General features: G+C 51.8%; 1 protein-coding gene and 1 pseudogene across 1 annotated transcript; one reads left to right on the top strand and one right to left on the bottom strand.

Moving 5' to 3' along the window:
* Window positions 1-2,169: 2,169 nt before the first annotated feature.
* Window positions 2,170-2,705, top strand: LOC116583559 (annotated as a pseudogene).
* A 6,995-nt stretch (window positions 2,706-9,700) lies between these two features.
* On the bottom strand, window positions 9,701-14,477 carry LOC116582390 (melanoma-associated antigen 8-like). The gene is made up of 3 exons (XM_032329738.1): window positions 14,446-14,477; window positions 11,341-11,404; window positions 9,701-11,169 (listed from the first exon to the last, which is right to left on the bottom strand). The coding sequence occupies exons 1-3, from the start codon at window positions 14,460-14,462 to the stop codon at window positions 10,147-10,149; spliced, it is 1,104 nt and encodes a 367-aa protein (XP_032185629.1). The 5' UTR covers window positions 14,463-14,477; the 3' UTR covers window positions 9,701-10,146.
* Between the last annotated feature and the right edge of the window lie 626 nt (window positions 14,478-15,103).

Here is a 15,103-nt window from a genome sequence, read left to right on the forward strand (position 1 = left end):
CAGCAACACTCAAGGATATGACACAGTATTATTAGCTATAATCACCATGCTTTACATTAATGTACTCTGATCTCTGTTTCTCTAAGTTTGTCCTTTTTGGATTCCACATATGTGGCATCATACAGTATTTTTCTGTCTGGCTTATTTCACTTAGCATAATGCCCTCAAGCTCCATCTAAGTTACTACAAATGGCAGGATTCCCTACTTTCTCATGACCAAATAATATTCCATTGTGTATATATTCCACATTTTATTTATTCATTCATCCATTGATGGACACTTAGGTTGTTTCTATGTGTTGGCTATTGTGAATAATGCTGTAATAAACATGGGAGTGCAAGTAACTTTTCAATAATCTGTTTTCATTTCCTTTGGATATATATCTAGAAGTGGGATTGCTGCATCATATGGTATCTGTCTTGATTGTATCTATTGATACACAGAAGTTTTTACTTTTGATGAAGTCTGATTTATCTATTTTTTCTTTTATTGCCTGTGTTTTTGTCATATCCGTGAAATTATTGCCAGATCCAATGCCATGAATCCTTTTTATGTTTTCTTCTGAGAGTTTTATACTTTTAGCTATTAAGATAAGGTCTTTGACCCATTTTGAGTTAATTTTTGCATATGGTGTAAGGTAAATGTCCAACTTCACTTTTTTGCATGTGGATATCCAGTTTCTCCAGCATCATCTGTTGGAAAGACTGTCCTTACCCATTGCATATTCTTGATACCCTTGTCAAAAATCATTTGACCTTAAATGAAAGAGTTTATTTCTGGGATCCCCATTTTATTCCACTGTTCTGCATTTCTATCTTCATACCAATACCATGTCATTTTGTTACTATAGCTTTGTAGAAAGTTTTGAAATTAGGAAATGTGAGTCCCCCAAATTTGTTCTTTTTCAAGATTGTTTTGCCTATTCTGGGTCCTTTGAGATTTCATATACACTTTATTTTTTAATTTTATGTAAATTCAAGTGATTAATATATAGTGTATTATTAGTTTCAGAGGTAGAATTCAGGGATTCTGAACACCCAGTGCTCATTACATCACATGTCATCCTTATAATGCCCAGTGCTGATTACATCACATGCCGTCCTTAATGCCCATCACCCAGTTACCCCATCCCTTCCCACCTCCCCTCCAGCAACCCTCGGTTTGTTGCCTATAGTTAAGAGTCTCTTATAGTTTGTCTCCCTCTCTGATTTGTCTTATTTTTCCCTCTCCTCCCCTATGATCATATGTTTTGTTTCTTATATTCCACATATGACTGAAATCATATGATAATTGTCTTTCTCTGATTTACTTATTTCGCTTCATATAATACTCTTTAGTTCCATCCACATCATTACAGATGGTGAGATTTCATCTTTTTGATGGATGAGTAATATTCCATTATATATGGAATGTATATGCCATATCTTTTATATCCATTCATCTGTTGATGGCCATCTGGGCTCTTTATTACTAGGTATTTACCCAAGGGATACAAATGTAGTGATCGAAAGGGCCACTGTACTCCATATACACTTTAGAATCAACTTTTCCATTTCTTCAAAAGAAGTTGTTGGGATTTCTTATAGGGATTGTACTGAATCTGTAAATCGCCTTGGTAGGATTGTTATCTTAACAAATTAAGTCTTTGAATACATGAATGGATTCTTTCCATACGGAAAAAGTATGATATATTTCCATATGCTGAAGTCTTTTTTAATTTCTTTGAGCAATGTTTTGTAGTTTTTATTATTGCTTTTTAAAAATTTTTATTAATTTATTTGGGCTGGGGGAGTCAGAGAGCACCCAGGCTGGTGGAGGAGCAGAGGGAGAGAGAGAAGCCGACTCCCCACTGAGCAGGGAGCCCGACAAGGGCTCAATCCCAGCACCCATGATCATGACCCGAGCCAAAGGCAGTTGATTAAACAACTGAGATAACCAGGCAACCCTGTTTTGTAGTTTTTAGTGTACAAGTCTTATACTTCCTTGGATACTTATTTTTAAATACTTTTTTTTCTTTTTTTTTTCCACTTTGTATGTCTTTATTTTTGTCTAATCACTCTGGTTAGCACTTCCAGTACAATAAAATAAAAGTGGCAAAAGCAGGAATTCTTGGCTTTATTTATTTGTTTTTACAAAAGATTTATTTACCCTGAAGATCCTTTGGGTGGAGATGGCATCACCCGGAGTGTGAGTTGCTGCACAAGGATACTGAAGACAATGGCTAAGGACAAACTAAGAGGGCAGAAGTCCAGGAATGTATTTCATATAGCCAGACCCAAAAAACCTTAAAGCCTAAAAACAAATGAAAACCAATGTGCTATGGTGAGTTCTGTGAAGTGTGTAAACCTGGCGATTCACAGACCTGTACCCCGGGGGATAAAAATATATGTTTATAAAAAATAAAAAATTTAAAATTAAAAAAAAAATACAAAGGAAAACCAGTTACTACTAACCTTAAGAAGATAAACATTGTGAATAAAGAAAAAGTTAACAGGGTGAATAAAGCTTTTGTAGATATACAAAAGGAGCTTGCATATTTCTCAAAAGGCCTTTCCCTTGAACCTCTGCAGAAATAGCTGTATGCTCAGCAGTGTCATGAAAACGAACCAGTTAATGTTGATGAAGCGACAAGATCAACGGCTCAGTTGTAATACACTAGAGATATATCAAATACCCCCAAAAGACCAATAAATTAAATGTTTTATACAAATAAGAGATTTATTATTGATTTTAGAGAGAGGAAGGAGGGGCAAAGGGAAAGGCAGAGAGAGAGACTCTCAAGCAGACTCCTCCCCACTGAGCATGGAGCCCAGTTTGGGGCTTGATCTCACAACCCTGAGATCATGACCTGAGTAGAAATCAAGAGCCAGATGCTTAACTGACTGAGCCACCCCCAAGCACCCCTTGGCTTATTTCTTATTTCTTGGCTTAATGGGAAAATTTCAATCTTTGACCATTGAGTATGTTACATGTGGGTTTTGCATAAATTCCCTTTATCATGTTAAGAAAGTTTTCTTCTATTTCTAGTTTGTTGAATGTTCTTTATATCATGAAAGAATGTTGGATAGTTTACTTTTCTTTTGATGTCTTTGTCTAGCTTTACTACCGGGGTAATGGTGACCTCACAGAATGAGATAGGAAGTACTCCCTCCTCTTCTATATTTTGGGAAGAAATTGAAGATTTGTATAAGTTCTTCTTTCAAGTATTGGTAGAATTCACCCGTGAAGTTACCTGGTCTTGGCATGTTCTTTCTTATGAGATTTTTTTGGTCACTGATTCATTCTCCTTACCTGTTAGGTCTATTTGAATTTTCTTTTTTTCTTGAGTCAATTTTGGTTGTTTATGTTTTTAGAAATTTATCCATTTCATTTAGGTTATATAATTTCTTGGAGTATAATTGTTCAGAGTATTCTCTAAGAATCATTTTTTATTTCTTTAACATCTGTAATACTATTCCCATTTCTATTTTTTTTATTTTAGTAATTGACTCTTATTTTTTCTCCTGGTCTTACTAAACATTTATCAATATTAGTGATCTTTTCAAAGAAACAGCTTTACTTAGTGATAACCTAGTGATAAGACAGAAATTTCCTTAAATGTATGGAACCAAAATTAAAATTCCAGTCTTCACAGGTATTCCTTTTTGTATGTGTTGGACCACACTACACCACACCCCAGAAGGTGACCTGGTATACTGTCCTCATTTACAGCCAATTTGAGAGTTCTTGTGAATACAGCAATACCTTAAACATTCATCTAGTATTATTATGGAAAAGAGTCATACTTTGCACAATAGCAGAGTTTCACAATAGGCAATTTTATGCAGTTTATTTTAGGAACAGCTTGAGAGTATCATTATTAATTGACTGATCATAATTGATCAAAGTATCAACTCATGATTTCCCATGGTTTCTCACCTTTAATCTGAGAACTTGGAAACATTTCACATTTCTAATTAAGCTTTCCAACACTCACTGTAGAATGTATATTATTATATAAATCAGTTTTAAGGATGAGAAAATATAACAAGTTCATCATCTGTTGAATCTGAGGGGCTCTGTTTTTCATACAGCTATCCTGACCACCCTCTGGGTAGAGTCTAATTTCCAGCCTTGAGGAGCTTCCCAGTGAATATTCAAACACAGAATTGAGAAAAAGAACTGAGGCACAAAAAAGCTCATATAACATGTCCTGAGCCACACAGCTAATGAAAGGTGAGGAAATAAAAACTCATCTTGGGGTCTTGCTTACTCTGTATCTCATGCTCTAGTAAGAAAGAAGTGCTTTCCAGAAAGATTAGAATGACCAAACTTAGTTATAGATGGTCTCAATCCCCCACAGCATCAAGAGTTGGACTGTTTGTCAGTTTGGACACTCCGATAACAGATACTCCTGCCCTTTCAGGAGCTTCACAGAAAGGGGCCAGGTAGGCTTCTCAGAGTCCAGAGCCTAGAGGGAAAGCATAACTTTGGTAAAGTTCTACGGGGTTCTGGAGCTGAACTGCTGCTTTGAGGGCCACAAATTCTATTTTAGCTGTCCCACCAGAAATAACCAGGGCTTGGGGGCTACCCAGCAGAGACAACAGGACACTGACACACAACTAACTTGTAAAGCTCCAGGTTTTTCACTGTAGAGGAGGAGGCTATAATGATCTATTTGGTGGAGGATTAGAGCCATAGATACCAGTAAAAACCCTTATTTAACTTAATACATATATAGATGATTACATATAAAAATATTTATAGAATTATGAATACACACAGGGTAGTGAACACACATGTAATTCCTTCCTCTGTCAATCAAGGAACCCTAGAAGCAATGACACCTCAGTTTCAATGAGCACACTTAGTACACAGATCTAGATTTCTCATACTGTTTTACAGTAAAAGGAACAAGGGGTCCACGGAGAAATTGCTGATTCTAGAACTGGGGCAGGAAATACACAAGATGAGCCTGAAGCATCTTGGAATGCCTGAAAATAAAGACGTGCTTAAAAAACAAAAACAAATACAAACTTTTCCAGGGATATGGCAAAGGTAATATACAGAGGGAGGTAACAGTAAGAGCTCCCAGTGGCCAAATGTGGAACAATTTAAACAACAGAAATATATGAAGCTGTGTTGGATTTTAACCCAGAGTGTACTACAAATACCCATGTGTCTATATTAAAAAATATATTTGACTGATTAAACACATAAACACGGGAGAATAGGCAAAATCTCCAATGGAGAAAAATTCCAGTTTATGCAGATACTTCCACTTCAACATAGAGCCTAATTCTCTAGCCCTGAAGTATGGGCCACACATGGCGACTTTCGTCTGAGGACGACAATATGAACAGAGGGCCAGAAACAGTAACGCTACAGTGGAGACACCTAATGGGCATTAACTCAGCCAGGTGATCGAGATAAACATCCTTAGTGATAAATCATGCTAATAGTATGTGCTATTGATATGATGTCCTGACTTTACTGCCATGGTCTTTTTTCCTAACACACAACTCTAGACTAATCATGAGCAAAACATCATAAAAAATCCCGACTGAGGGACAATGTATGAAATATCTAATCATTCCTCCCCAAAACAGTCAAGCTCATCAAAAACAAAGAAACCACCACAGCCAAGGAAATATTACAATAATATAACCTAGTACATTGTCTGGGATCCTTGAACAGAAAACAGACACTAGATAAACATGGCAGACCTCTGAGTAAAGTATGACTTCAGTTAATAATAAATAATGCATCAATATTAGCTCATTAATTATAATAAACATACCATATAAATGGAAGCTGTTCATAGTGGGAAATGGGGAGGGGCATGTACAAACTCTGTAATACCTTTACAAATTGTTTACAAATCTAAAATAAAATAGTTTAAAATAAATAGTTTATTGAAAATGTTAAATAAAAAGGACAAAAAGAAACTGAATAAAACATAATGGGTAGGAAAAAGAAGAAAGAAAAAAGAAAAGTAAACACAAGCACACAAAACCGGTGTGGAAAAAAAAGCCCTGAATAATCTTTCTTTCCTCTGCTTTAACTCCCAAGCATATTATCATACACAAGTCTGGATTCTTCCATCTCATAAACATCTCCAGAATCCACTCCTTTTCTCAAGCCCTGCACCACTGCATGAACATGGCCTCACACATGTCTTCACTGGATTAGAGCATATGATGCCATATGTAGGTCTGCAAACACTATTTGCCCAAGAAGGGCTTTAAGACATCTGCAGTGGTATCTGCCACAGGGAAGGTCTGGCAAGAGACAGGAGGAACTCAACTCCTTGCAAGAAAACCAGCATGCAAAGGAAGTTTAGCTACACCCAGAGGAAAACATCAGCTCCTCAGTGCAGAAACACAATGACTGAGAGTCCTCAGGCTGGGGAGCTCCTGTCTGATTTGCCTTGCCCTGGTTAGGACAGCTCAGGACCTGGGTGGCATGTGCCCGCATAGGAGGTTATGGCTAAAGAGCTGCATTCTAAGGAATGACTCCAAGGAAATGGGTCGAAGGCCTGTGGCATGTCCTAGCTGCTACACCGCTATACCCCTTAGAGCTGGATCCATCAACTCCCCACAAGGAACATGGGAAGGTCCTGTTGGCATAGGAACCCCTGCTTCCATTCTGGAGTGCCCCCCGGGCTCCAGTCCTGGGAAGTGGGCCAAGAGCTCCCAGATCAAGAGGTCAAAAGGCTCCAGCTCACCTCAGCCTCCTCTGGGCTCCCCTGACCGTCCCCTGCTTGACCCAGGGCAGTCCAGACGGGATGACGAGGGGGTGCTCCTCCTCCCACCTCTCCTGGGGCGGCCAAACCTCTGTACAACCTGCCGCCTGGGAACCCAAACCCCCTCCTCCAGGGCTGCTTTCTAAGTCCTCATTTGAGACTGGGGGTGTCTGGGGTGAGTGGGGGAGCGTGCCGGTGGCCACGCCATCACCTGCAAGGCTCTCCTCTGCCCCAACGGCCCGACTGCAGACACCAGGGTCCCAGCAGGCTCTGGGGATGGCTGACAGGGACACACGCCCACTCTGGCTCAGCCTCAGGAAGCAAAGCCTCAGCGTCACCTGCGCAGGGCCACCTGCTTCATGAAGCAGTTGGGGTTACACAGGACATCTCCGAAAATAACACAGCGTTGTACACGGTCTCACGCAGTCACCTGGCGACGACTGTCATTCGCGGGCCCCGGGCACACGCGCCACAGGGTGTCGAGTCAGCTCTAGCGGAAGCGCGGGCACGCTGAGCGGGATCCACGGCTGGGGCCTCCCGAGGCAGGATGAGTGTGAGAAGACTGGGGGGTGAGGGCTGGGCAGCGGGGAGACAGGAGGACGAGACCGCAGACATTGCAGACCGAGGCCAGGGTCAGGACAGGCTGGGCAGTGCACGAGGCATGGGGGCTGCGGGCCGGGCCCCAGGAGGAGGACCCCCACCCCAGTTCCCACAAGGCCCACATGCAGCTGGCTGCCCGGCTCCCAAAAGAGACTCATGACGGCCCCGCGGGCACTGACAGGGTAGCTCAGGGACCTGGCGGTGCAGGAGGCAGGAAGCATCCCTACAGCCCGTTTCCCGAGCGGGGGCTCCTGTGGGGAAGGCCGCCCGCCCTGCGCGGAGCAGTAAGGCCCACACGTCGGGCATGACACACACCCATAAGCGTCCATGGGTCTGACACCAGAGTCTGGCTGAGGACGCGGTGCGCTCTCTGTTCTGTGCTGCCATGGCAAAGAATGGATCCAGGGTCCCTGGGGCGCCTTCGATAGGAATGCCTGTGACAAACAGGATTCTGCCACGGGAGCCTTCCTAAGTGCGAGAGGACAGGCCACGCCGTTTCCCTCTTAGCCTGGGGATAGGAGGAGCACAAGGGGGGGCCCTGGCACTGGACATCGCTCTGATTCACTCTTGCGGACTACGTTTTCAGCCCAAAGCCGCTGTGCTACTTTGCTGAGGCAAAACCCCCTCATTTCTGGGAGGGGTTCCTGAGAAAGTCCAATTTGCCTTGAAAGTCTCCGCCTTTGGATGTGCCCAAAGACCAAGGGACAGGGGCTTCAAGTGCGGGATCGCACCTAATGTTCCCGAGTTGGCACACGCACGGACGTGGCTATGGTTGTTCACGACATCTCAGCGGGGCTGATCACCCTCCTCACTCCGGAGCCCCTTTCGGCACTTCCCAGGGCCATAACCTCCAAGATCTCAGTGGGCTGACCATGTTCGCTGCCCTCGGATGCACAGTCCGAAACCTCTCTAACCCGTGATTCTCTGCTCCTGTCCTGCTATAGAAGAGGCCGGAACACGGGCACGCTGGCGTCTGAGGGTCTGCGCTGCTTGGGACAGCTGTCCGGTGCTATTGTGACCCCCCCCCCCCATCTACAAATCTTCCGTTGCCCTGACAGATCACAGACGCGGGGTTCGAGTGGAATGTCAGAGAAGCGAAGCACCCCGAGCTCCCTGCCTGTGCACCTCCGGGAGGACAGATTGTGCCCAAATGGGTGAGGGTGGGGCAGGGGGTCCAGACCAGCTGCGTGCAAGGAACCCAAAGGTCCCCAGGAACAGGAAGAGACCACCTCGATGCCTCTTTTCAGCTTCTCTCCCATGCAGACCTCTGAGTTTCCCTCATTTCTTCCCACAAACACCCAGCCACTCTTCAGCTCTGGACGCGGACAACTCCGGGGAGTCCCGATAATTTCTCCTGGCCGAGGAGGCAGTGAGGACTCCGCCGGTCCGGGGGGAACAGGGCTGTCCGGGACGTGCGCATTCCCCACTGTCGTCCCCAGAACGTTCGTGGAGAAGGTAGGAGTAAAGCCACTGAACCTTCACTGTGTTCAAATACCTTGTGACGGGGCCCGGCATGCTGTACCTTCAGGCCACAGGACACTCGGCCTTCTCCACGGCCCAATGCAAACTGCTCCCAGCATTTATCCATTTAAGACATCTCTCCCACCCCAAAAGCACCCGATGCCCAAAGAGGGCCACTGTCACCACCCAGCTTCCCCGTGACCGGCAGCACAGAAGCGATCATGGGCCCCCTCTAGTCACAGCCCCTCCGCCCAGGCTGGGTCAGGGGGATTTCCAGGGCCGTCCTCGCCTCGGGGGCAACACCCCCTCACTGCTTCCGCTTCATCTGCAGCTCTCAGGGCACGCCTGCCCACCTTCGTGCCACGACTGGGGCTGCTACACACAGTCCCCTATGGCTGGGACGCGTCCTGCTTCTAGCGTCCTCCGCGCTCAGCCGCAGGGCCTTCCAGATGGTAGAACTCAGCCTACGTCGAGGAATCGAGGAGCCAGTGAGCCGAGCTCCCTCTGTGCTGAGCGGACACTTCTCCTTCTTTCTTGAAGAACCAAGCCAGGGCAGGAGCCCCGTGTGTGTGCCTCTGCCATGGACACCATGACAGCCAGCGGGGCATCAGAGGCAAGAACCCACACGCTTATCTTCCCCCGTTCCTGACCCCCTTCCCCTTCCTATTCCGTTCTTTCGCCTTCCCAACCCACCCCGAGGCCAAGCCCTGTGATTCTGGCCCAGAGTCCAAAACAGGAGGCAAGGTGTCTAGGCTGGTTTCTAGGACACGGCAAAAATCCTTTTTGCTGAAAGATATTTTATGTGTTTATTTATTTGAGAAACAGCACACAGAGAGGGAGAGGGAGAGGGAGAAACAGGCCCCACTGAGCAGGGAGCCCGATGTGGGGTTAGATCGCAAGATCCTGAAATCCTGACCTGAGCTGAAGGCAGATGCGTAACCAACAAAGTCCCCCAGACGGCCCCGGGACATGACAAAACTCGTAACTCTTGAACTGGGTCAGGACAAACGCTGTGTTGGGGGATGTCACGCACACACTCAGCCACTGAAGCCAATGAAACCTCCTACGCCAAGGAACCCACTGGAGAGCTCACCAGGGACACCGAGCTTTGAATTTGGGAGGCATCGCAGGGAACCGCCCTCCACATCCCCAAAGGAGGCTCTTTGCCCTGCATTTTCCCCCAAACCTCCCTGGCCCTGCACTGCTTCGAAATCCCAGGGCTCTCTCTTCACACACACACACACACACACATCCCCCAACAGGGAAGAACCAAGAAACAGCCTCACTTCGTGCCCGGCACCCTGAGCACAATCTGCCCACCCTGCCAGGGCCCGGACCGCACCACAGCCACCCCTGGGGCTCAGGCCCTCCCTTCTTCATGGCTCACAGCCTCTTCAGAGGGGGCCAGGGAGGAAACCGGCAGCCCAGGATAGACCCGCAGCAAATACTCCAGCACCTGCATCCTGCTGGTTTCCGCGTGGGCCCTGGGACCCCACAGGAACTCGTAGCGGACAGGGTCATTGCCGGGCACCTGCCGGTACTCCAGGTACCCTTCCCGCACCCAGACGTTGGTCAGGAGCTCCCGGGGCTCCCCGTAGATGATGTGCTCCTCGCCGGCATACACCCCCATGACCCCCAGCGCTTCCCACACCACCTCCTCGGGGGCACGGTCGCCCTCCAGGAGGATCACCGCCAGGAGCACCACCAGGAGGCCGGTCTTGGGCGGGCCCTGCTCACCGTTCAGCATTGCATCGCAGGTGAGGCCCAGGACGGTGACCAGGACGTAGGAGTGCTCGCTGGGGTCCACTTCTTTCACCTCCACGCCGAACACCAGCCGCATGCACTCGGACGCCTGGCCCAGCATCCCGGGGAAGGCGGCCTGCTCATCCTCGCCGACGATCGCCAGCATCTCCGCCTGGCTGGCCGGCTCCTTGGTGAGATACTTGAGGAGCAGGAACCCCACCAGGTCAGCTGTCTTCTCTTGGAGTATGTCAGAGAGCCTGGGCTCGGCTTCTTCGGACTCCTCCCCGGTGCTGGACCCCTCCTCATCTGAGCTGCTGGAGCCCTGGTCGGGCGGGCTCCAGGCAGTGGCTGCCATGGCCGCGGGCAAGGGGCAGGCCATCTGAGGGCTCTGGGGAGGACTCGGGGTCCCCGCAGCAGACCCCTCCTCCTGGGGGCCCAGAGACAGGGCCGAGCAAGAGAGGGAAGGGACGGTGGACTGGGAGGAGGCAGAGGCGGAGGAGGGAGGTAGGGTCTCCTCCCCTCCAGCCCCGCACTGCTTTGCCTCCTCCAGGCCCTGTCCCGGTCCTGGACCGGGGTCTTCCTCCAGCTTCCACAGCTCACTCCTCTGACCCAGGGGCATGGCGATGGTGTCGGGCTGAACCTGAAGACACATGTGGGTGGCTACTCAGGGTGCAGCCCAGCCAGCAGAGGCCCGGATGTCCCAGAGCTGACAGTGGGCTGCGTCGCCCATGGATACCCAGGGGTGCCCTCTGGGTTGGGACCCTGGTGCCAGGCTCAGAGCAAGTACCTCACCTTGACCACTGGCACTCACCTGCACCGTGATCTCAGGGACTCCTGCCTCACACTGAGGGCCCAACAGCTGCTTCTCGATACCCCTAGGGGAGAAAAGGAGAAGACATCTCAGGGGACACACTTAGAGCACAGCCCCGGGGCCCAGGGCACAAAGGAGGGCTGGTTTGGACTCCTGAGTCTGCCACCCATCCAGGCTGGGCGGTCCCCTCCTTGGCCTCTCAGGGGACTTCTTCCCCCTGCCAACCTAAGCCCCACGCCCCTTGGCCCAGAGGCCAAAGGGTCCCAGCAAGACCACGCGGCCCTGAGCCTCCACAGAAGGAAAGCGAGGGGGTTCACATCTGGACCGGCCTGCCATAGGTCTACAGGGCTCGTCACGGATCTCCAGGAACGGCCAAACGTGGGGTTCCGTCTATACCGGATGGGTGCGACCCCTCTGTCTATACGTTGACCCCAGGAAGGCCTGGGAAAACTCCCGGTGTTGACTGGAGGCCACCTTCCTGATGTCAAGGCCTCATCTCATGGAGAAGCCGGAAGGAAAAGCAAGAACTCAGTCTGCCCACCGATGCCCCATCTCCCCACTGTCCCCCCCGGATCCTGCTGTGTAGGCATCTCCTCTTTTCTCACTTCCACCCCTGCCTCCTCCACTGACCTGAGTACAGACCCTCAGGCACAGACCCTTCCCTCCCAGAGCTCAGGGAATTGGGGACGAAGAGGGGCTCAGCACGACAGACCCAGCCCGGGTTCTCAGGGCGGTCAGGTAGAGTTGGCCAGATTTCTGGGCCATTCCCTCCTCGTCCCAAGGGGTGGGTGCGAGCCCTCGCTCCTGTCTCGGGGGTCCCCACATTGACTCTTGCTGTACCAGGGCCTCCTGTGTGTCTCCCAGGTGGGCTTCCTCAGATGACCCGACTCCGACCTCTCCCAGCATGGCCCTCGCCTCCCTGAGAGCTCCCAGAGGATGGTGAGGAGCCACCACGTCCATGTCCGAGGGTCCGTCCCCCACCGTCAGCTTCCAGCAAGATCCCAAAGGGCTGGCAGTGGGACCGACCCCTCTGTCCTGGGATGGGGATGCCCTCAGGCTCCGGGGAGGCTAATCCTCTTTCTGGCCAGGGCCTGGTCTTCCACCCAGCCCCCAACCTGAGATAGAGGCCATGTGCCGCTCGGCCGGAGACCTCACTCCCCGAGGTCTCTCCATCTTCCAGCCCATGAGACAAGTGAGCATGCCTGCCACCTTGGGCCACCGCTGACCGATCCTCCCTGGGCTGCCAACAGGGCACGGCCGGACTCCGGGGCACTGGCTTCTTTGTTGAGAAGGGAGGACCGGGTACGGCCTGTCCTGCCCCAGGGTCCTCATCCTCTCTCCCAGAAGGACCTGAGACCCTCCTCCGCACCCCATGCTCCTCTCTCTCTCTCTCACACACACACACTCACACACAAACACACGCACAAGCCCTCCACACCCCAGGCCCTGTTCATTCTCACTACATCCCACAGTCTCTCACACCCAGATGTGGACATCAGGACAGGCATGGGCTCCTCCTACACGGGGGCCTCCTCTCCGAATTGAACATGCTGGGGACCAGGATGCCTCCGTCCTCCCTCTGGTCCTCACCTTCCACCACAGCAGGCCCACGGTCCGCCCGGGAGGTCTTGAAGCCTGATGCTTCCACCCAGACCCCCGTCTCTGGGAGACTTGGTGGGAATGCAGGGCTCGCCCGATGTGATCATCTGTCCCTGGGGCTCCTGGGACCAAATGTGGTCTCTGTCCCCGATCCTGCAGTCCTCCTAGTGGTCCTCGCCTTTCCCCCCAGCCACACATGGCCATCTCCCCCTTGTCGCGTTCTTGAGGCGGTGCTCCATCCTTGCGACCACCGGTCCTCAGAGGCCCTGAGTCTGAAGTGGCCACCCATGGCGTGGGATCGCCCACCCCAGGAGCCTCCCGTGGCTGAACCCAGCCGTGGTCCAGCGAGCACCCTGGGGACTCCCTCAGGTCTTCTCGCCTCGAGCCCTAGCGGGTTCCGGGCCTCTCCTGTCTGTTGTCCCGGGGCCGGTGCTCCCACACCAAGGCTATCGCTCCCCTGAGCCCACTGGCTCAAGCCTGTGACCACGATGTGCAGCGGCAAAGCCCAAGACTTCCCAGGGCTGACCACGGGGGCTGAGTTGGGGCGTCCAGGTCTCTCGGGCCTTCTTCCCCTTTCCAACGGGGCTCCCTGGTGCCTATGCCTTTGTGCGCTGTACTGCCCGTGGATCGACTCCTGGACACCAGCGCATCCAGCATCCGGGAGACCCAGCTGGGCAAGTGAGGTACACAAACACGCACATACGAACACAAATGAGGAGTCCGTGTCCTACACTAAGACGTCTAGGGGCTGCCTCTGGTTTGGGGTCCAGGGTCCCGCAGACCTCCCTCTGCATCCTCGCCGTGAAGCCCAGCACGGCCTGGGCTGCCCACTGCCCCTCTGAGCATCAGGGCCTTCTGCCAAGGTCCCCAGTGTCTGTGAGAGCCGGATGCGGAAGTCCGGACTCGCCACGTGCTCCCATCCCCCTCCCGGAAATTCCCTGTCTCTGGGCTAGAGTCCAGGGTCCCTCAGTCCTCCCTCTGCATCCTCGCCGAGATGCCCAGCAGCACCTGCCCCCACGTGTTTGCCCACGCGAGGGAGGCCCTCTTCCTTCTGCAGAGGTCCCCAGTCACTAGAGAAAGCCTGAGGCGCGAGTCCCAGCCTAGGGCATAGGAGACCCCATCCCGCCCAGACGCCTTTCTAAACTGACCCTGGGAACCGAATGCCGTGAGGTCCCCCCTCTCCTGCCTCAGGGTTCATACCTTAAATCCCATTGGCGCCTGAGCCCTCCCCTCTGACGCCCTGAGTTCGGCTCCTTACACCAGGCGCTTTATCCCCGAGAGACCCGGATGCGGAAGTCCGGACTCGCCACGTGCTCCCATCCCCCACCACGGACCTTCCCTGACTGACTCTGAGCTGGGTCCTGGGTCCCTCAGTCCTCCCTGTGCACCCTCACCACGAAGCCCAGTATGACCTGCGCCCGCCCCTCTGCCCGCCTGAGGGAGGCCCTGCTCCTTCCACCAAGGCTCCGAGTCACTCCGGAGGCCCTGAGGCTTCAGTCAGGCCACCGGACCACTTGTCCCATCCCCCCCGGGGGGACTTCCCGGAATGGCCTTGGGAGCCGACGTGGGAGAGGTCCCCTCTGGCCTCCCTCAGGGTTCATACCTTGAATCACATGCGCGCCTGAGCCCTCCCCTCTGAGGACCTGAGTTCGGCTCCTTACACCAGGCGCTTTATCCCCGAGAGACCCGGATGCGGAAGTCCGGACTCGCCACGTGCTCCCATCCCCCACCACGGACCTTCCCTGACTGACTCTGAGCTGGGGTCCAGGGTCCCTCAATCCTCCTACATCCTCACCATGAAACAAAGCACGACCTGCGCCCGCCCCTCTGCCCCACTGAGGGAGGCCCCGCTCCTTCTGCCAAGGTCCCCAGTGTCTCCGAGACCCGGACGCGCCTGTCCCCACACACTGGCCACGTGTCCCTATCCTGCCCGGGGCCTGCCCGGACTGGTCCTGGGCCGACCTCAGTTTCGACCCCTCTGTCCTGGGCTCCCAACTCCCTCGGTCCTGCCCCCGCTCGGGCTCGACCCCATCCCCCCTGAACCCCCAGGTCCTCCCCGGGCCGCGGCCTTCCTGACCCGGCAGCCTTGCCCTCCGACCAAGGTCCTCAGCCCCCTTGGACCCCCGAGGCACCTTTCAGCCGACGCCCCCTGTGGCCACCCTCC

The sequence above is a fragment of the Mustela erminea genome, chromosome X (genome assembly GCF_009829155.1).
Source record: "Mustela erminea isolate mMusErm1 chromosome X, mMusErm1.Pri, whole genome shotgun sequence".
Lineage (NCBI taxonomy): Eukaryota > Metazoa > Chordata > Mammalia > Carnivora > Mustelidae > Mustela > Mustela erminea.